Consider the following 20,169-nt stretch of genomic DNA (forward strand, 5'->3'; position numbering starts at 1 on the left):
CATAGAATGCAAAGCAGGGTCAGCTAAGCTTGGTATTAAACAGGTTAAACAAATTTCACCACTAAATCCACAAGTTTTTTGTTTTTAATTCTCTCTCTCTTTATTTTCTCTTACTCTCTTTACTCTTTTACTTGTTTCAGTCATTTGACTGCGGCCATGCTGGAGCACTGCCTTTAGTCGAGCAAATCGACCCCAGGACTTATTCTTTGTAAGCCTAGTACTTATTCTATCAGTCTTTTTTGCCGTACCGCTAAGTTACGGGGACACAAACACACCAGCATTGGTTGTCAAGTGATGTTGGAGGGACAAACACACACACACAAACATACACACACACACACACACACACACACAAACACACACACACACATATACATATACTCGACAGGCTTCTTTCAGTTTCCATCTCCCAAATCCACACACAAGGCTTTGGTCGGCACAAGGCTATAGTAGAAGACACTTGCCCAAGGTGCCACGCAGTGGGACTGAACCCAGAACCATGTGGTTGGTAAGCAAGCTACTTACCACACAGCCACTCCTGCACCTATTACTTTCTGTTGAAGAGCATAGACTCAAAACGTAGAAGACTTTCTCACATTCCCGAGCACCAAACTAATACACCTGTCTTCATCTTTTGTTTTTCTATAAATTTCAACTTAAACAAATTTACTCGGGCTTGAAAATTAATAAAAATGGTAAAACCGAAAAATAAATCAAGAACAACAGATGTCTTTATCTATTTGAATGGTGTCATTATAAAAGCAAACAGGAATTTTGCATTGTTGTGTTGCCATTTTCTTTCTTTCTTTCAGTTCTTCCATTCTTACCAAAGGTGGAACACCTCCACAGCCGCCATCATCATCATACACCCATCCTCTGGCAAGAACCATGCGAGTGGTGGTAGGGAAATGAGTGTAACAGAAGGTAAATATATAATCTATGACTTGTTTAGATTCTTGAAATATTTCTCTATTTGGCGATTGTGAGATTGTTTTTCACCAGGAATATAGAAAGATATGGTTTGGTATTTTGTCTGCCGTGGCGTTCTAAGTTCAAATTCTGCCAAGGTTGACTTTGCCTTTCGTCCTTTCGGGGTCAGTAAATTAAGTACCAGTTACACACTGGGGTTGATCTAATCGACTTAATCCTTTTGTTCCCTCTATGTTTAGCCCCTTGTGGACAATAAAGAAATAAGAAAGGGAGGCAGCTGTATGACAGGGGTTGAGGGACCAATGACTTGGTAGACACCCATAAAATTATCAACCATCTTACAAACAATAACTCTGAACACCTTTTCAAACTCCACCCGTCTAACACCCGTGGACATATTTACAAAGTCAGAAAACAGCACAGCTCCCATGACTTTAGGAAACATTTCTTCACGCTGAGAGTTGCTGAAGCATGGAACAAACTGCCGGCATCAGTTGTTAGTTGTCGGAGCATTGCACCCTTCAAAACTTCCATGCTTTCTGAGATTCGCCAACACTACACCTGATTTCCTCCCCTCCATACACACACAAGCATGTATCTGACTCATACATTGTTCGCTTTCCAGACTTAATACGCACTTTCTGACAAGTTGTGGTGCACCTGAGCACTGTATACAATAATTTCATTATTATTATTATTATTTATATGACTGTTAAGAATTTTCCAGTGGCAGTGACATAAAAGGGTGGAAGTATTTCATTATCTCACAGAGTTGAGTGTAAGTCTACATGTCGGGTGAGCAGCCAGCAAACAACTCTTTCTATCTAGGGGAACATTCCTCTCGCATCCCCTTCATAACACAGAAACTAGGAAACTAGAGAAAAGCTTACAGACTCACTGGATTATTTAAAACAAGCGGGGGAGGTATGAGACCCAGGATGGACTTTAATATAGTGCAGTCAGTATAACTGACTGCATCGCTTCCTCTGATGGAAAACAAAAGAAAAACACAAATTAAGTTTGAAACTAGTTAAAAGAAAATCAATATTACTCTTTCCTTCTTTCCTCGCCTTTCTCTCTCTCTCTTCTTCTTCTCTCCCCATCTCTCTTTCTCTTTCTCTACACTTCTCCCTCTTTCTCTCTCTCTACACTTCTCTCTCTAAAGCTTAAGTTTATGAAGTATTTAGAAAATAGCACCAACAGAATTGGTTTCTTAACTAAAGTACCAAGTTGAACTTCCAACGACAATAACAAATTCAATGTGCAACACAAGATAGTAGCCACAACATCAATTAAAATAATATAAACACACACACACACACACACACACACACACACACACACACACACGAAAAGAACAACTAAAAAATATCATTTTCTTCCTTCCATTCTCTCCATAAAGCAAATAAAATTACGGCTGATGAAGATCAAACAGAAATGGTTTAATCAAGCCAGTCATAATAAATATACATATTACAATGGTGGTAGTGGTGGTGGTGGTTGTGGTAGTAGTAATAGCAGCAGCACCAGCAGCAGCAGATGTAACAACAACAAAGAGGCTGACTACACTGTTATTCAACACACCACTCGTCACTCCTTGTCTTGAAGTGTTACATATATGTTTGTGTGTGTGTGTGTTTGTGTGTGTGTGTGTGTGTGTGTAAATATATATATATATATATATATGCATACATACATATACATACATATGTATATACATACATATGTATATACATATATATGTATATACATACATATGTATATACATATATATGTATATACATATATATATATACATATACAGACATACATATATATATACATATGTATATACATATATATATATACATATACAGACATACTATATATATACATATGTATATACATATATATATATACATACAGACATACATATATATATACATATGTATATACATATATATGTATATACATATATATATATACATATACAGACATACATATATATACATATGTATATACTATATATTATACATATACAGACATACATATATATACATATATATATACATATATATAATATACATATACAGACATACATATATATATACATATTATATACATATATATGTATATACATATATATATATACATATACAGACATACATATATATATACATATGTTATACATATATATATATACATATACAGACATACATATATATATACATATGTATATACATACATATATATACATACATATGTATATACATACATATATATACATACATATGTATATACATACATACATATGTATATACATATATAAATATATATATATATATACATATACATATATATGCACACACATATATACAAACATATTTATAGACATACATAAATATATATATATATATATACATATATATATATACACACACACATATATACATAAATATATATATATACACATATATAGGTGAGAAAGTTGGTATGTGAAAGCACGTGGTTGAATATATAGAGAATAGTAAAAAATGAAATATATTTTTTAACCTTCTAAAACAAGCCTTCTGTAGTTTTTTCACTTTTTACTATTTTCTATACACACATATATATATATATATATATATATATATATATATATATACATATATATATACATATATACATAAATATATAAATACAAAAAGACATATATGTATACATATATATATATATATATATATATATATATATATATATATATATATATAGACATACATATATATAGCATATTTTCATATATATATATATATATATAGACATACATATATATATACATATTTTCATATATATATATATATATAGACATACATATATATATACATATTTTCATATATATATATATATATATATATACACATACATACATATATACGCACACACATTTTGCACAAACACTAAATTAGTCACCTTAACAAATCATTTATACATAATGGTGATATGTATACGTATATGTATGACCACAATATAATATAAAATGGTGTTTGCTATACACACATGCAATTAGGACATCATATCGATTTTTTTTTTTCCTGATGCTCTAACGATTCTGCTAATCCACAATATTCATAATAATAATAATAACAATAATAATACTTTCTACTAAAAGAACAAGGCTTGAAATTCTGGGGGAGGGGACTAGTTGATTACATCGACCCCAGTACTCAACTGGTACTTTATTTATCAACACCAAAAGGAAAAAAGGCAAAGGTGACCTCAGAGGAATTTGAACTCAGAATGTAGACAGATGAAATACTGAAGCATTTTCCATTCAGTGTGCTAACAATTATCATGAAAGCTTCACGATAATAATAATAATAATTATAATGATGATGATGATCATAATAATAATAATAATAGAAATGGAGAAACTTCCAAAATACAAAGTTCTTGAAATAGAGGTAACTCGAATGTGAAGTCTAAAAACAGAAACAATTCCTATCATAGTAGACGCATTAGGTATGATAAAGAAATATTCAGACAAATACATAACAAAAACACCTGGACTTACAAACACATATAACATACAGAAAATTGCACTACCGGGCACTGCACCCATCCTACGCAAAACACTTTCAATACAGTAACCATAAGAGCATCACAGCATCACAGCACATACCCAAGGCACACAGAGCTGTGCTCGGTAGTGAAGTGAAAGCACACTATAAACATAAAACTACTGAATAATAATAATAATAATAATAATAATAATCCTTTCTACTACAGGCACAAAGCCTGAAATTTTGGGGGAGGAGATAAGTTGATTACATTGACCCAAGTGTATCTCTGGTACTTATTTCATCAACTCCAGAAGGATGAAAGACAAAGTCAACCTCTGCAGAATTTGAACTTAGAACCCGAAGACAGGTGAAATGCCATTATGCATTTTGCCTGAGGTGCTAACGATTCTGCCAGCTCCCTACCTTAATAATAACAATAGCAATAACAAAGATAACAATTATTTTAATTCTTTCTACTACAAGCATAAGGCCTGAAATTTGTGGGGAAGGAACTAGTCGATTACATTGACCCCAGTGTTTCACTGGTACTTAATTTATCGACTCCCGAAAAGATAAATGGCAAAGTTGACCTTGGCGGAATTTGAACTCAGAACATAGCAGCAGACAAAATACCACTAAGCATTTCACCCAGCATGCTAACAATTCTCACCACCTTAATAATAATTATTTCAAATTTTTGCCACAAACCTTATACAGGGACTTTTTGAGCAGGATAGGCTACTCGACCTGAAGAAAATTCTAACTGGGCCCCATCTGCAAGGTCATGCACTGTTTATTTTGATATGAAGTCACCATGTCATGCACATATGGTTGTGATGCATGTGCCTGGTGTACCCTTATTGGACGGGTAGTCATGATGGGTATATTGTACCCCAGTGTCCCTTTGGTGGTATGTGCTAACAGTTCTGAGATAAGGGGATTAGTCAATACTGCCAAACCTGGTATGAGATTGGCAGAAACGTTAGCACGCCGAGCAAAATGCTTAGCAGTATTTCGTCTGCCGCTACGTTCTGAGTTCAAATTCCGCCGAGGTCGACTTTGCCTTTCATCCTTTCGGGGTCGATTAAATAAGTACCAGTTACACACTGGGGTCGATATAATCGACTTAATCCGTTTGTCTGTCCTTGTTTGTCCTCTCTGTGTTTAGCCCCTTGTGGGTAGTAAAGAAATAGGTATTTCATCTGCCGCTACATTCTGAGTTCAAATTCCGTCGAGGTCGACTTTGCCTTTCATCCTTTCGGGGTCAATTAAATAAGTACCAGTTACGCACTGGGGTCGATATAATCGACTTAATCTGTTTGTCTGTCCTTGTTTGTCCTCTGTGTATTTAGCCCCTTGTGGGTAGTAAAGAAATAGGTATGAGATTGGTACTTCCTTTTATAGACTCTGGAAAGATGAAAGGCAAAACTGGTTTGAACTCAGAAGGTTAGAAAACCGGAACAAATACCACAAGGCACTTTCTCAATGATTCTAACGATTCTGGCGTTTCACAAGCTTCTGATCTACCTGTGCGTCCGATAATTGTAAAAGCATAAAGTCAGTTAAGTAGACAGGTAGATTGTCTGTAATATTATAATGCAGTGCAAAATGCAACATGTCTGTCTAGATTGAGTGAAACAAAAGGAAACATCAAAGGCAGACACCTGGGTTATTAAAACTGGTTCAATACTAAATATAGAATAAACAGAGTGAAAAAAAAAAAAAAACAAAAAAAAAAAAAACCTTCCATTCATTCATCTTTGACAAATAAAGTACAAATTATGCCAGAATCTATTGAAAATTTGCAACTCATGATTTGTTGTTGTTGATGTTGTTGTTTTTGAAATGGTAGGCTATTTACCTGTATAGGTTAGTGTCTGTTTGGGGCATTGATAAAGAGGTCAGATAATGATTTTCAGAAACCAACAAACAAAAAAAAATAAAACAAACATTTAAAAGACAAACATGCATAAATAAATAGTTTTTATACAGGAGAAGTTTAGGAGAAATCTGAGTCAAAAGAAATTCAATGATGAATCTGGGTTTTGGAGCGAGGGGTCTTTCTTTCTTTTCTTTTTTAAGCATTTAGCAGTCTGCTTATTTTTTTGTTTTTTGAAAAAAAGAACCCAAAAAAAAACCACATATTGTTTTTTCCTTCTCTGATTTATTGAGACAGAGAAAAGAAAACCAAAAACAGTACTAACAAATTAGTAGACTTAGAAGAGATTGCATGATTTTGTTTGTTTGTTTGTTGCTGTTCTGTTCTTTCACCGGAAGAACAAATAAACTTGAGCCAAATTATACAAGTTCTGAGTAAGATCAACTTATTGATCTTGTTTTCCTTTCTTTGGTGTGTGTGTGTGTGGGGGGAGGAAGGGGTGGAGAGGAGTTAGGGTTTTAAAAACAGTAAGCATTAGTCACGGAAAAAAAAAAACAAAAAAAACAAAGCAACTAAAACAAGCCCCTCTCGATGATTCACCTGTAAAGGTGTGACATCATTGAAATATTCTGCATTATGACTGTCGGTAAACGAATACCAATAATGAGAAAGGTGATGGAAATGGCATGGGTGGAAACAGGGTATGAGGTGTACCTACACCTCAGCTTCCAGGTTGTTCTGTACATTCAATGTCTTTGAATGCTAATGTTTATTATTAGACAATTCTTGTTAATGTTTCTATCAATAAACTAAATATTTCTCTCTTATCCTGTACTTGTTTCAATCATTTGACTGCAGCCATGCTGGAGCACCATTTTTAGTCACAGGCATGGCTGTGTGGTAAGACGCTTGCTTCCCAGCCATATGGTTCTGGGTTCAGTCCCACTGCGTTCCACCTTGGGCAAGCATCTACTATACACTCAGGCCAACCAAAGCTTTGTGAGAGAAACTGGTAGGTAGAAACTGAAAGAAGCCTGTTGTATATATACATACATATATGTATTCATGTATGCATGCATGTATGTATATATCTATTTCTTTACTACCCACAAGGGGCTAAACACAGAGGGGACAAACAAGGACAGACAAAGGGATTAAGTTGATTACATTGACCCCTGTGAATAACTGGTACTTAATTTATCGACCCTAAAAGGATGAAAGGCAAAGTCGACCTTGGCAGAATTTGAACTCAGAACGTAATGGCAGACGAAATACCTATTTCTTTACTACCCACAAGGTGCTAAACACAGAGGGGACAAACAAGGACAGACAAAGGGATTAAGTCGATTACATCGACCCCAGTGCGTAACTGGTACTTAATTTATCGACCCCGAAAGGATGAAAGGTAAAGTCGACCTCGGCGGAATTTGAACTCGGAACGTAACGACAGACGAAATACGGCTACGCAGGTCGTCCGGCGTGCTAACGTTTCTGCCAGCTCGCCGCCTTATGTATATATCTATGTGTGTGTGTGTGTGTGTATGTCTTTGTATCTGTATTTGACCCCATCACTGCTTGACAACTAGTGCTGTTGTGTTTATGTCCCCGTAACTTAGCGGTTCAGTAAAAGAGAGCAACTGAATAAGTACTAGGCTTAAAAGGAAAAATGATAAACACAGACACAAAAACATAAACACACACACACATACATATACACATATATAGATATAAATGACAGGCTTCTTTCAGTTTCCATCTACCAAATCCACTCACAAGGCTTTGGTTGGCCTGAGACTAAAGTGAAAGACATTTGCCCAAGATACTATGCAGTGGGACTGAACCTGGAACCATGTGGTTGGAAAGTAAACTTCATACCACACAGCCACACCTGCTCCTATTCAGAAACATTTAGAAGAATTATTCGTTTTTAATTGTATATGGTACAGGTATGGCTGTGTGGTTAAGTAGTTTGTTTTGCAATCAGGTATTTTCAGGTTCAATTCTAATGCAATGCCCCTTGGGCAAATGTCTGTTTATTACTCTAACCAAGGATGACCAACACCAAGTGAGTGATTTTGGTTGATGGAAACTGAAAAGAAGCCAGCTTTTTGTTGCGTGTGTGTGTACACGCATGTGTGTACGTGTGTGTGCATGTGTATGTGTACATGTGTGTGTGTGCATGTGTGTGTAGGTTTATGGCCTTATCTTGGACATCTCATGCTATTACTTATAAATGAGATTGACCGTCAGGTGTGAGCAGTGATGCTTCTTTACAAAACACCTGTCTGGAAATATGTCTGTACTTGAAGAAAATATAACAATGCTTGAAAACAAGTGAGGGTTAATGACCTGAAGGGCATCCACCCATAAAAAAAAAAAACAATCAGCCCCAAGAAATCTTGTCTGACCCAGACAAACATATGAAAAAATTATACATTATAACAATGACAATGATTATGATGATGATGATGATGATGTCTGCATATTTTATTCAGGTCTTGCAAGCAAAACAGATATTATAGATTAATTTCTATTCTTTCATTCTCTTATTCTCTAATTTGTTTGTCATTTGACAGTGCCCATGCTGGAGCACCGCCTTTAGTTGAGCAAATCGACCCCCAGGACTTATTCTTTGTAAGCCTAGTACTTATTCTATCAGTCTCTCTTGCTGAACCGCTAAGTGACGGGGACGTAAACACACCAGCATCGGTTGTCAAGCGATGTTGGAGGGACAAACACAGACACACAAACACACACACACATATATATACGATGGGCTTCTTTCAGTTTCCGTCTACCAAATCCACTCACAAGGCTTTGGTTGGCCTGAGGCTATAGTAGAAGAGTCTTACCCAAGGTGCCACACAGTGAGACTGAACCCGGAACCCATGTGGTTGGTAAGCAACCTACTTACCCACACAGCCACTCCTACTAGGATACTTATGCTGCAAAAGTGGTAGGGTATTCTGGTTGGACCACTAGAAAATTAGTGGGCGGCAGTGATTATTAGGTGGCTTTGTGAAACCTGCTGAAAAGGCTGAGCATGGCTGCATTCCTAGGTTGTGGCTCCCATACTCCCATTCATTGGGAAGAAAGGAAAGGAAGGTACGTTATTTCTATTCATTGTTATTGTAACATAAAATGGCTTTGCAAGTACTTGGCATAATTTGGTGTTGGATATTCAAATACCGAATTTGCTGTTTGGTAAATAGCTGCATGCGTTTGATTACGGGTCAATGCCAAAAAGAGCATAAATTAATATTAACGAATTAATTACAATAGTGCTAGAGCAACCAGGTCAAAATCTTGCCAAAATTTGATGCGTGCATCAACGAGTTTAATGGGTAGAACAACAGCCATGAGGCAGGCATTGCTTCGATGTTCAGCACCCTTTTTTTTTTTCAACCTTCATGCCTTAATCTAAAAGTTGTTATCCTGTATATTTTCCTTAAAATTACAGTGACATCACTGACTCAGAGTTCTCCCTCGCAATCAAATTATTTCCATCCTAGAAATTCTGCATCATCGCTTTACGTTGTGAAAGAGACAGAGCTGAGCTGAGGAAGGTTTGCACAAACTGGTTGTTAAATCTTATTTTTATATAAAAAACCTGTTTTCCTTCAACAGCAAAAAAACATGCTATCATCGCTATCCTTTAACTCTTTAGCATCAGCTATATCCAGCCAAAATATGCCTCCTGTTTTTATGTTCAAACTGACCAAAGGGGGTCTCCTCCTCATATATGATAGGCTTCTTTCAGTTTCCATCTACCAAACCCACTCACAAGGCTTGCCCAGGGTGCCACCATGCATTGGGTCTGAACCTGGAACCATATGGTTGAGAAGCAAACCTCTTACCACAGACATATATATGGTGTACAGAGTACATTCTTTTCCAGTCTGAATTTCCTTACGTGATTGAAAATTCTTCCTCAGTTCCTCCCTTCACTAAAATTCCTCCTCTTAAATTTCAAATTCCTCTCCCGTTAATCAAGTACCACCCATCTGAGAAACTCTGCTCCAGACAAAATAAATAAATAAATAAGAAATAAAATCTATCCGAAAATGTTGTGAAACTATTGTAAGTAATCCAGTATTTGAGAAACGCGTCTACAGCACAACAGTCCATAGAAACTTCCACATTCGATAGTATTCCAGCGTAATTATTGGAATTATGATAATGGCGATAGTGAGCCGTTATCTTGTTGGAAACATTGATTGTTCTTCTTCAGTTCCAACATTAAACAAATGGTAGATGATATAATCAGACATTCTCAATTAACAATTCAAGGACAACAATTATTATTTTCTGAAAACCTACAAAACACCCAAACACCTAATACTCTAGTCAATAGTATAATATACTCTTACTCTTTTACTTGTTTCAGTCATTTGACTGTGGCCATGCTGGAGCACCGCCTTTAATCGAGCAACTCGACCCCGGGACTTATTCTTTTTGTAAGCCCAGTACTTATTCTATCGGTCTCTTTTGCCGAACCGCTAAGTAACGGGGACATAAACACACCAGCATCGGTTGTCAAGCAATGCTAGGGGGACAAACACAGACACACAAACACACACACGCACACATATATATATACATATACATATATACGACGGGCTTCTTTCAGTTTCCGTCTACCAAATCCACTCACAAGGTTTTGGTTGGCCCGAGGCTATAGCAGAAGACACTTGCCCAAGGTGCCACGCAGTGGGACTGAACCTGGAACCATGTGGTTGGTAAACAAGCTACTTACCACACAGCCACTCCTACGCCTATATATATATATATATATGGAGATATTCTTTAAAGTTCTTCATTTGTTAGGCGTTAGCAACACTGAATCTAATGAAAATTAATTCATATCACTGTAAAATTAATGTTATCACCCCATTGTTAATTGCTTGTATTATAGACTCAAAAATAACTATGTATAACCAAGTTTGTTAGGCAACCATGTAGTAGCAGTAGTGACTGCTACTGCTGCTGCTTCTTCTTTTTCTTCTAATCAGGACTCACGCTATTAGCCACAAAGAATAATCTCTAATTCGAGCCTACTCTAAGCTACTAAGAATGCATGTAACAACTTGAAGGTCCACCCACCACACGCGATAGACTGGCGGTTGCACAGGCGCGAAAGCCACGTTGCTATCCTCATTCCGTAAACGGTGGCTTTTAATGGGTGGAGAGCTGAACCATCCTGGGGTACACAGAATTCGCAATCTAGACTAGGGTCTGAAAGTTTACCACACCATAGTGGGTTACACCATGGTTCCTCTGCTTTGTGGCAGAAGTAGGAAGAAAGAGTGAGAGAAAGTTGTGGTGAAAGAGTACAGCGGGGTTCACCACTATCCCCGCCAGAGCTTCATGGAGCTCAGGTGTTTATGCTCAATAAACACTCACAATGCCCAGTCTGGGAATCGAAACTGCGTTCTTATGACCGCAAGTCTGCTGCCCAAACCACTGGGCCATTGCTGCTGCTGCTCTCCCTCTTCACCTCCTCCTCTCCGTCCTGCCCTCCTTTTTCCTCACTTCCCGCTCACCCTCCTGATCCTCTTCTCCTCCCATGATCAAACCAAGGAATCTACATTTCCATTGGTTTTCCAAACTGTTGATCCTTTCTGTCAATCACAACTCCCAATCATCGTTCATCATCATCATCCTCATCATTTAATGTCCGTTGCCCATGCTGGCATGGGTTCGATGGCTTGACCAGAGCTGGCAAGTTGGGGAGCTGCATCAGGCTCCAGCCTGTTTTGGTATGGTTCCTACAGCCAGATGCCATTCCTAACGCCAACCACTTTACAGAGTGTGCTGGGTGTTTTTGCGTGACACCACACGGACGCTTTTACATGGCTCTGCACAGGTACTCTTATGTGGCACCACAGGGGCACTTAAGGAGAAATCTGAGCCTGTGGCATCACCATGATTTTAAGGAAAATATACAAGATAATACAAACAGCCTTAAGGTTAAGGCATCTTGAGCAAGTGTTTTCACAACAGCTTCAAGGTAACCCATCCTTTGGGAGATTAATTTGCTCAGATTCAAACAGGAGTCAAAATAACAACTAAAATACTACCAATTCTTCAAACGATGACCCTTACAGAAAAATACAAGAACATCATTGTTATAATCCTTTATTCTTCAACAGTTTCCTAATGCCGGATTAGGATTAGATAATCTAACAATAACAACATGAATTAAAATTATCAAAATTAATGTAGTGTTTATCTTGTGTTGACCTTCACAAATTTAGTTTTATAAGTGACCTACTTAATAACATGTAAATAGTAATTATCAATGAAAGCTAAGGTAATTTGGTATAAGCATTTTATGGAATTTAATTAATTTTCTAAATAGTAATTTTAGATTAGAAGTTTATTCAAAACCCTAGCAGCTAAGCCCGGTTTCACCTGGTCAGTTTGGATGATGTGGTTGTAAAACCTGCTCTACTCTAAGGAGGATGGAGAGCAGCAGCAGATTCCACTGCCACCACCTCCAGCACCTTTATTAAATGTCCTGGCATACACTCAAACACAAAACACATCTCGAAAATAGAATTTCTGGTAATAACTCTCGGTGTTTATCTGCCCAAATTACTATCTTTAGTTATGAATGCACGTAGCTAAGTGGTGAGCGTATGCAGCTCATGATCGTAAAGCTGTGAGTTCAATTCCTGGTGGCATGTTCTTTCCTTCATCATCATCATCATCATTGTTTAATGTCCGCTTTCCATGTTAGCATGGGTTGGACTATTTGACTGAGGACTGGTGAACCAGATGGCTGCACCAGGCTCCAATATGATCTGGCAGAGATTCTACAGCTGGATGCCCTTCCTAACACCAACCACTTCGAGAGTGCAGTGGGTGTTTTTAAGTGCCACCGGCACGAGGGCCAGTGAGGCGGTACTGGCAACGGTCACGCTCAAATAATGTTTTTTACGTGCCACCTGCACAGGAGCCAGTCCAGAGGAACTGGCAACGATTTCACTCGAAGACAACATTGGTAACGATCACACTTGAATGGTGCTTTTTACGTGCCACCAGCATGGAAGCCAGTTAGCTGCTCTGGCAACGATCATGCTCGGATGGTGCTCTTAGCACTCCACTAGCACGGATGCCAGTCATCGAATTTGATTTCTATTCTTTGAACAAGACATTTTATTTCACACTAGCAGTATCGCCCGACATTGCTCGGGTTTGTAAGGGAAATAACTATATAAGCATTTTTAGAGATGTAAAGTATAATAGCCATCTCAATATGGCTAACCACAAAGGGGGGGGGGTGTTACTGTAGCTTTTTACGTTCTGAGATTTAATAATAAATTTTTAGAGAGTTACTTCCCTTATATATGCTAAAAATGCATTGAAAATGGGAAAAATTGATGGTAAATTTTTTTTAAATTGTAGACTCATCGTAGACGCGCGCTAATACCCAGAAGGGCTCGATATGAATCACGACTATAAGATACCCGGTTTTGGCTAAACTGCACTGCAAAATGTGGGAGTAGTTAGGAATCTAAATCGTAGGAGACAGACAGCACACAACCTCACTTTTATATATAAAGATTGCTCTTGTGAACTCAGCTGGCAAAAAAATGAGTCGTACCTTTACTTCAAAGCGCCAGCCTTGCCACATTCCATGTCAAGCTGAATCTCTGAGAACCGAGTTAAGCACACGCACGTCTGTGGAACGCTCAACCATTTTACATGTTAATTCCATGAGCAGACTGTTCCACTGATTGGACCAACTAGAACCCTCAGCAACTCTTGGAGTACCAGTTATTAACCATCTTTGGTAATTATTTGAACCACACAATGACACAGAGGTGTTTGAGAATTTCATAAACATCCATAATGATTGACAAATAACCAAGATATAATCAAACATCGAATTTCAATTTTTGAATAAAAAATACCATCAAAAAAACAAGTACAGACAATACAAAAATACAAGATATACATATATATATATATATTGGGTTGTCCGGAAAGTTTGTGCCGATTTTCAAAGGAAAGAAAAAGGTCAATAAATACTTGCCATTACATTTTTAATCAACCAAATATGAACCATTTTGTTGCACAATGTGTCTCCATCTTTCCTCTAATTTGAAAATACCCTCATCCCGGAATTGAGGTGGTTTCATGGCAAAGAATTCATCAAAGTATCTTTTTACGTCATCCAAGAAATTGAAATTTTTACCATTAAGACTATTCTGCAGAGACCTGAATAAGTGGAAATCCAAAGGAACAATATCTGGTGAATATGGAGAGTGGAGTAACACATCCCAGCCGAGCCGCAGCAATTTTTGTCTAGTTCCCAAACATCAAGTGCCGAAAATGAACTTTCTTCCATTTTAACAGAATTAACACAGGTTATAGGAACATAAACCTTCTTCCACGAAAAAATAGCTTAAACTGTACTCTAAATGGAGGTGTAGTCAAATCCTATTTTATGGACTCAACCATGTTCTAAAATAAGTCGAAAGGTAAGCTACTATAAATCGGTACAAACTTTCCGGACAACCCAATATACATATATATATATATATATATATATAGATGAGAAATACTTACCACTAGGCAAGGCAAACGTAGCATACTCAGTGAAAAAATAACATTGGAACTCTCCTTTCCGTTGTCTTAGATATGTTGAGATTTCTCTACGAATATCTGCTGCTAGATCGGGGCTTGAGTGTGATGGAAGACGTTTTACTACTTTCGATGCCATGTCAGTAGCTGTCAGTAAGACCGCAAGCATGTCTTCCCGTTGAAACCGAATTGCTAAATGCACCAAAGTATAGCCTACCTCAAATGCACTCGGTCTGTTCAAAAACGTGACCTCATCTTGATTTAACTGCCGAGCAGGGTTACCACCAGAAGCTAGATATGTTTCAACAGTGTCCGAGTCCCCGTCAACAACACCTATACATGCATTTAACCAGGACCAGTCTTTGTCTCGTAAGCGTGTGCGGAGAAGACGTAAACGCCTTTCTTCACTCCATTTGTCAGGTTCGTTGGAAGCATAAGGTAATGCTGCAGTTGCCCCCACCTGTTGCTGTTGTTGTTGCTGCTGCTGCTGTTGTTGCTGCTGTTGCTGCTGTTGTTGTTGTTGTTGTTGTTGTTGTTGCTGCAGTTGCTGCTCATGAGAGTCACTTTTATGTATATAAATGGACGAATGGTTTGCTTTTATTTGTAATGAATCTGACATTTCTACAGGTGAACAACTGTTCAGATTACACGAAGAACTCGGCTCTGAAGTAGTTTTGCTAGCTCCACAGATAACACACTTCAGAGACTTGGGCCAATTATCAAAAGTACAAGATTTACAGGTCCATTTACCAAGAGAGCGTGTAAGGGCTGAAGATACTGACCGATTTTTGTCATTGTAAAAATCTTTAGTAGTATCAGGAGAATTTGGTGAGTTACGGTTTGCCATGTTGTTACCAGACGATGGTTCCATATTTATCGATAGGACTTGACCTGGGCTTTTAGAGGGGTTAGTCTTATTGACGTATGTAGTGGATGGTGACTGTTTCCGTAGCATTAAACACTGTGTACACTTTATGGCGCGGGGCCAATTCAGGTAGGTACAAAGATGACACGCCCACTTCTCAGTCCAAGGAGCCACGATGGAAGGGCTTTTTTTGCAAGTGATGTCATTTTGTGTTGGGCTTGTGGGGATTAGATTTGTGGAGCTACTGTTGCTTGAAGCCGAATTCATCATTGATGCCATCTTATAAATGTCTTGCTCGTTATTTAAAGCATCATCTGTAATGAGCTGCGGTGTTCGAGATGCACAGCATAAAGTGCACTTTTTAGCAGCAGGGAAGTTTTCGTATGTACAGTAGTCACAAGCCCATTTCTCTAACTCGTTCATTTTCCTCATGTGGTCAAAATGTACTAAAATACAAAAAGAAAAGGGACACATGAGAACAAGCTGGCAATTATTGATAGAAGCAAATCTGTGAGAAATAACAACAGGGCTGTCTAATAAGAAAAATGAAGTGTGCATGTATGTATGATATATATATAAATACATATATATACAATGATCCCTCACCATATCACGGTTTATTATTTAAGCTTACGTCAATTCCTCTGTGGTGTTGTTTTGCATCTATAATAAAATATATACAAATTATAAAAGTAATTTTAAAAAATATACAATATAGTACTGTTTCTACTTAGTGGATTTTCACCCAATGCAGTGGGGTTTGGAACATAACAACCACGAAAGTTGGTGTGTTGATGTCCCCATAACTTAGCAGTTTGGCAAAAGAGACCAACAGAATAAGTACTAGGCTTACAAAGAATAAGTCCCAGAGTCGATTTGTTCAACTAAAACATTTCAAGGTGGTGCTCCAGCAGAGCCACAGTCAAAATGACGGAAACAAGTAAAAAAGTAAAAGGGAAAAAATAATAACAAACACAAGGAAAGAGATGGGCCCAGGATGGTGTACTAAGAATGGGCACGAACCCTTTAGCATTCAGGTTAGTCTGTCGGATATAATACTTATAAGGCGGTGAGCTGGCAGAATCGTTAGCACGCTGGGCGAAACGCTTAGCGGTATTTCATCTGCCGCTACGTTCTGAGTTCAAATTCCGCTGAGGTCGACTTTGCCTTTCATCCTTTCGGGATCGATTAAATAAGTACTAGTTACGCACTGGGATCAGTATAATCGACTTAATCCATTTGTCTGTCCTTGTTTGTCCTCTCTGTGTTTAGCCTCTTGTGGGTAGCAGTAAAGAAATAGGATATAATACTTATTTATTCACAGTGCTTTGAATTAATCACACATCGCTTCATGATTTCACAGGTGTAATTGTTTATTTTTAGAAGGACATTGTAGGGTAGGTGTGAGTGGCTGGATCTGGCTCATTTGAACATAAAACAGGTAAAACATTTGGTCTGGACACTCATAACATTGGTAGTAATAAAAAAAAAAAGAGGCGCAGGAGTGGCTGTGTGGTAAGTAGCTTGCTAACCAACCACATGGTTCCGGGTTCAGTCCCACTGCGTGGCATTTGGGCAAGTGTCTTCTGCTATAGCCCCGGGCTGACCAAAGCCTTGTGAGTGGATTTGGTAGACGGAAACTGAAAGAAGCCTGTCGTATGTATGTATATACATATAAGTGTGTGTGTATATGTTTGTGTGTCTGTGTTTGTCCCCCTAGCATTGCTTGACAACCGATGCTGGTGTGTTTACATCCCCGTCACTTAGCGGTTCGGCAAAAGAGACCGATAGAATAAGTACTGGGTTTACAAAGAATAAGTCCCGGGGTCGATTTGCTCGACTAAAGGCGGTGCTCCAGCATGGCCGCAGTCAAATGACTGAAACAAGTAAAAGAGTAAAAAGTGACTAACTAAAAATAAATGAAGTAATTATGTGGCGAACAAAAAAATGTAACGTTAGTGTCAATAACCGTGTTCCAATTGTAAACAAATGACTCAGGGTTCAGATAAAGTTGACTGACACTCCACTGGTTACCATGACAAGGTTTCCAGTCGATCCAACCAACAGAACAGCCTGCTCGTGAAATTAATCGGCAAGTGGCTGAGCACTCCACAGACACATGTATCCTTAACCCTTTCGTTACTGTATTTATTTTGAGATGGTCTGTGTTTCTTTCAATTATTTTCAGTATAACAAAGAATTTAGTAAGATTACTTAGTTATCATTAAGCAAGTGTTAGGAACATAAATTGTGACAAAGGTTTTGGTGGAAGATTTTATTCAAAACTTATGTAAACAAGACATTTGTACGACAGAGCCAGAGCCGATTTCAGCCGGGTTGGTAACGAAAGGGTTAATGTAGTCCTCAGGGAGTGAGTATCAGCGTGCCACAGAATGTGACAAGGCCAGTCCCTTTCAATTATGGGTACAACACATTTTTGCCAGATGAGTGGACTGCAGCAACATGAAATAAAGTATCTTACTGAAGGACAAGAATGAAATTCATGACCTTCTGGCTACGAGCAGAACACCCTACCCACTTAGCCATGCACCTTCAGTTCATATAAACAGTATAACACATAGGGCAGCGAGCTGGCAAAATCATTAGCAAACCGGGCGAAATGCCTAGCGGTATTTCGTCTGCCATTATATTGTAAGTTCAAATTCCATCAAGGTCGACTTTGCCTTTCATCCTTTCAGGATTGATTAAATAAGTACCAGTTACACACTGGGGTTGATGTCATCATCATCATCAACATCATCATCATCATTGTTTAATGTCCGCTTTCCATGTTAGTATGGGTTGGACAATTTGACTGAGGTCTGGTGAACCAGATGGCTGCGCCAGGCTCCAATCTGATCTGGCAGAGTTTCTACAGCTGGATGCCGTTCCTAACGCCAACCACTCCAAGAGTGTAGTGGGTGCTTTTACGTGCCACCAGCACGAGGGACAGTCAGGCAGTACTGGCAACGGCCATGCTCAAATGTTACTTTTTATGTGCCACCTGCATAGGAGCCAGTCCAGTGGCACTGGCAACGACCTCGCTTGAATGTTTTTTACGTGCCACCAGCACGGAAGCCAGTTTGTTGCTCTGGCAACGATCACGCTTGGATGGTACTCTTAGTGCTCCACTAGCACAGATGCCAGTCATCGAATTTGATTTCGATTTCGGTGTAATCAAATTAATCCCTTTGTATGTCCCTGTTTGTCCCCTCTATGTTTAGCTCCCTGTGGGCAATAAAGAAATAAATATAAACATAGGCGCAGGAGTGGCTGTGTGGTAAGTAGCTTGCTTACCAACCACATGGTTCCGGGTTCAGTCCCACTGCGTGGCACCTTGGGCAAGTGTCTTCTGCTATAGCCTCGGGCTGACCAAAGCCTTGTGAGTGGATTTTGTAGACGGAAACTGAAAGACGCCTGTCGTATATATATATATATATATATATATATATATATGTGTGTGTGTGTGTTTGTCTCCCTAGCATTGCTTGACAACCGATGCTGTTTACGTCCCCCGTAACTTAGCGATAGAATAAGTACTAGGCTTACAAAAGAATAAGTTCTGGGGTCGATGTGCTCGACTAAAGGCGGTGCTCCAGCATGGCCGCAGTCAAATGACTAAAACAAGTAAAAGAATAAAAGAGAGAGTATAACACAAGAAGCAGGACAACAAGCATAAAAGAGCTTGGAAATGGAGCAGTGGATTGCTATATATTCTAACAGACACAAAATCAATTCTATACTCTTTTTCTCTTTTTACTTGTTTCAGTCATTTGACTGCGGCCATGCTGGAGCACCACCTTTAGTCGAGCAACTCGACCCCGGGACTTATTCTTTGTAAGCCCAGTACTTATTCTATCGGTCTCTTTTGCTGAACCGCCAAGTGACGGGGACGTAAACACACCAGCATCGGTTGTCAAGCAATGCTAGGGGGACAAACACAGACACACAAACATATTCACACACACTTATATATATATACATATATACGACAGGCTTCTTTCAGTTTCCGTCTACCAAATCCACTCACAAGGCATTGGTCGGCCCGGGGCTATAGCAGAAGACACTTGCCCAAGATGCCACGCGGTGGGACTGAACCCGGAACCATGTGGTTGGTTAGCAAGCTGCTTACCACACAGCCACTCCTGCGCCTATAATGCGTTTTTTTATTTTTTTTTCTCTTTCACTTCTAAACGAAGACATAAAATCCAGTCTGAAGACAGGAAAACATGAGTGACTTTACAGAAGGTTATTTCTTTTATAGGTTGTTGGTAATTGGAGCAGAAGAAAGATATGAAAAAATTATGGAACGAAGGTGAAAGATGAGAAGTGAATAATAGTTAATCAAGGGCGAAGGTAATTAATTGCTTGTGTTTGAGTGT

General features: G+C 38.4%; 1 protein-coding gene across 3 annotated transcripts in view; it reads right to left on the bottom strand.

Moving 5' to 3' along the window:
- LOC115223142 (ubiquitin thioesterase zranb1-B) overlaps positions 1–20,169 on the bottom strand; it is a 173,715-nt gene that overhangs the window by 71,213 nt on the left and 82,333 nt on the right. For all 3 annotated transcript variants that reach the window (XM_029793563.2, XM_029793564.2, XM_036512220.1), the window contains one exon: positions 14,908–16,233. In XM_029793563.2, coding sequence (XP_029649423.1) covers positions 14,908–16,219 — 1,312 coding nt within the window. In that variant the 5' untranslated portion in view covers positions 16,220–16,233. The remainder of the gene's footprint in view (positions 1–14,907; positions 16,234–20,169) is intronic.

Source organism: Octopus sinensis, linkage group LG22 (genome assembly GCF_006345805.1).
Source record: "Octopus sinensis linkage group LG22, ASM634580v1, whole genome shotgun sequence".
Classification (NCBI taxonomy): Eukaryota; Metazoa; Mollusca; class Cephalopoda; order Octopoda; family Octopodidae; genus Octopus; species Octopus sinensis.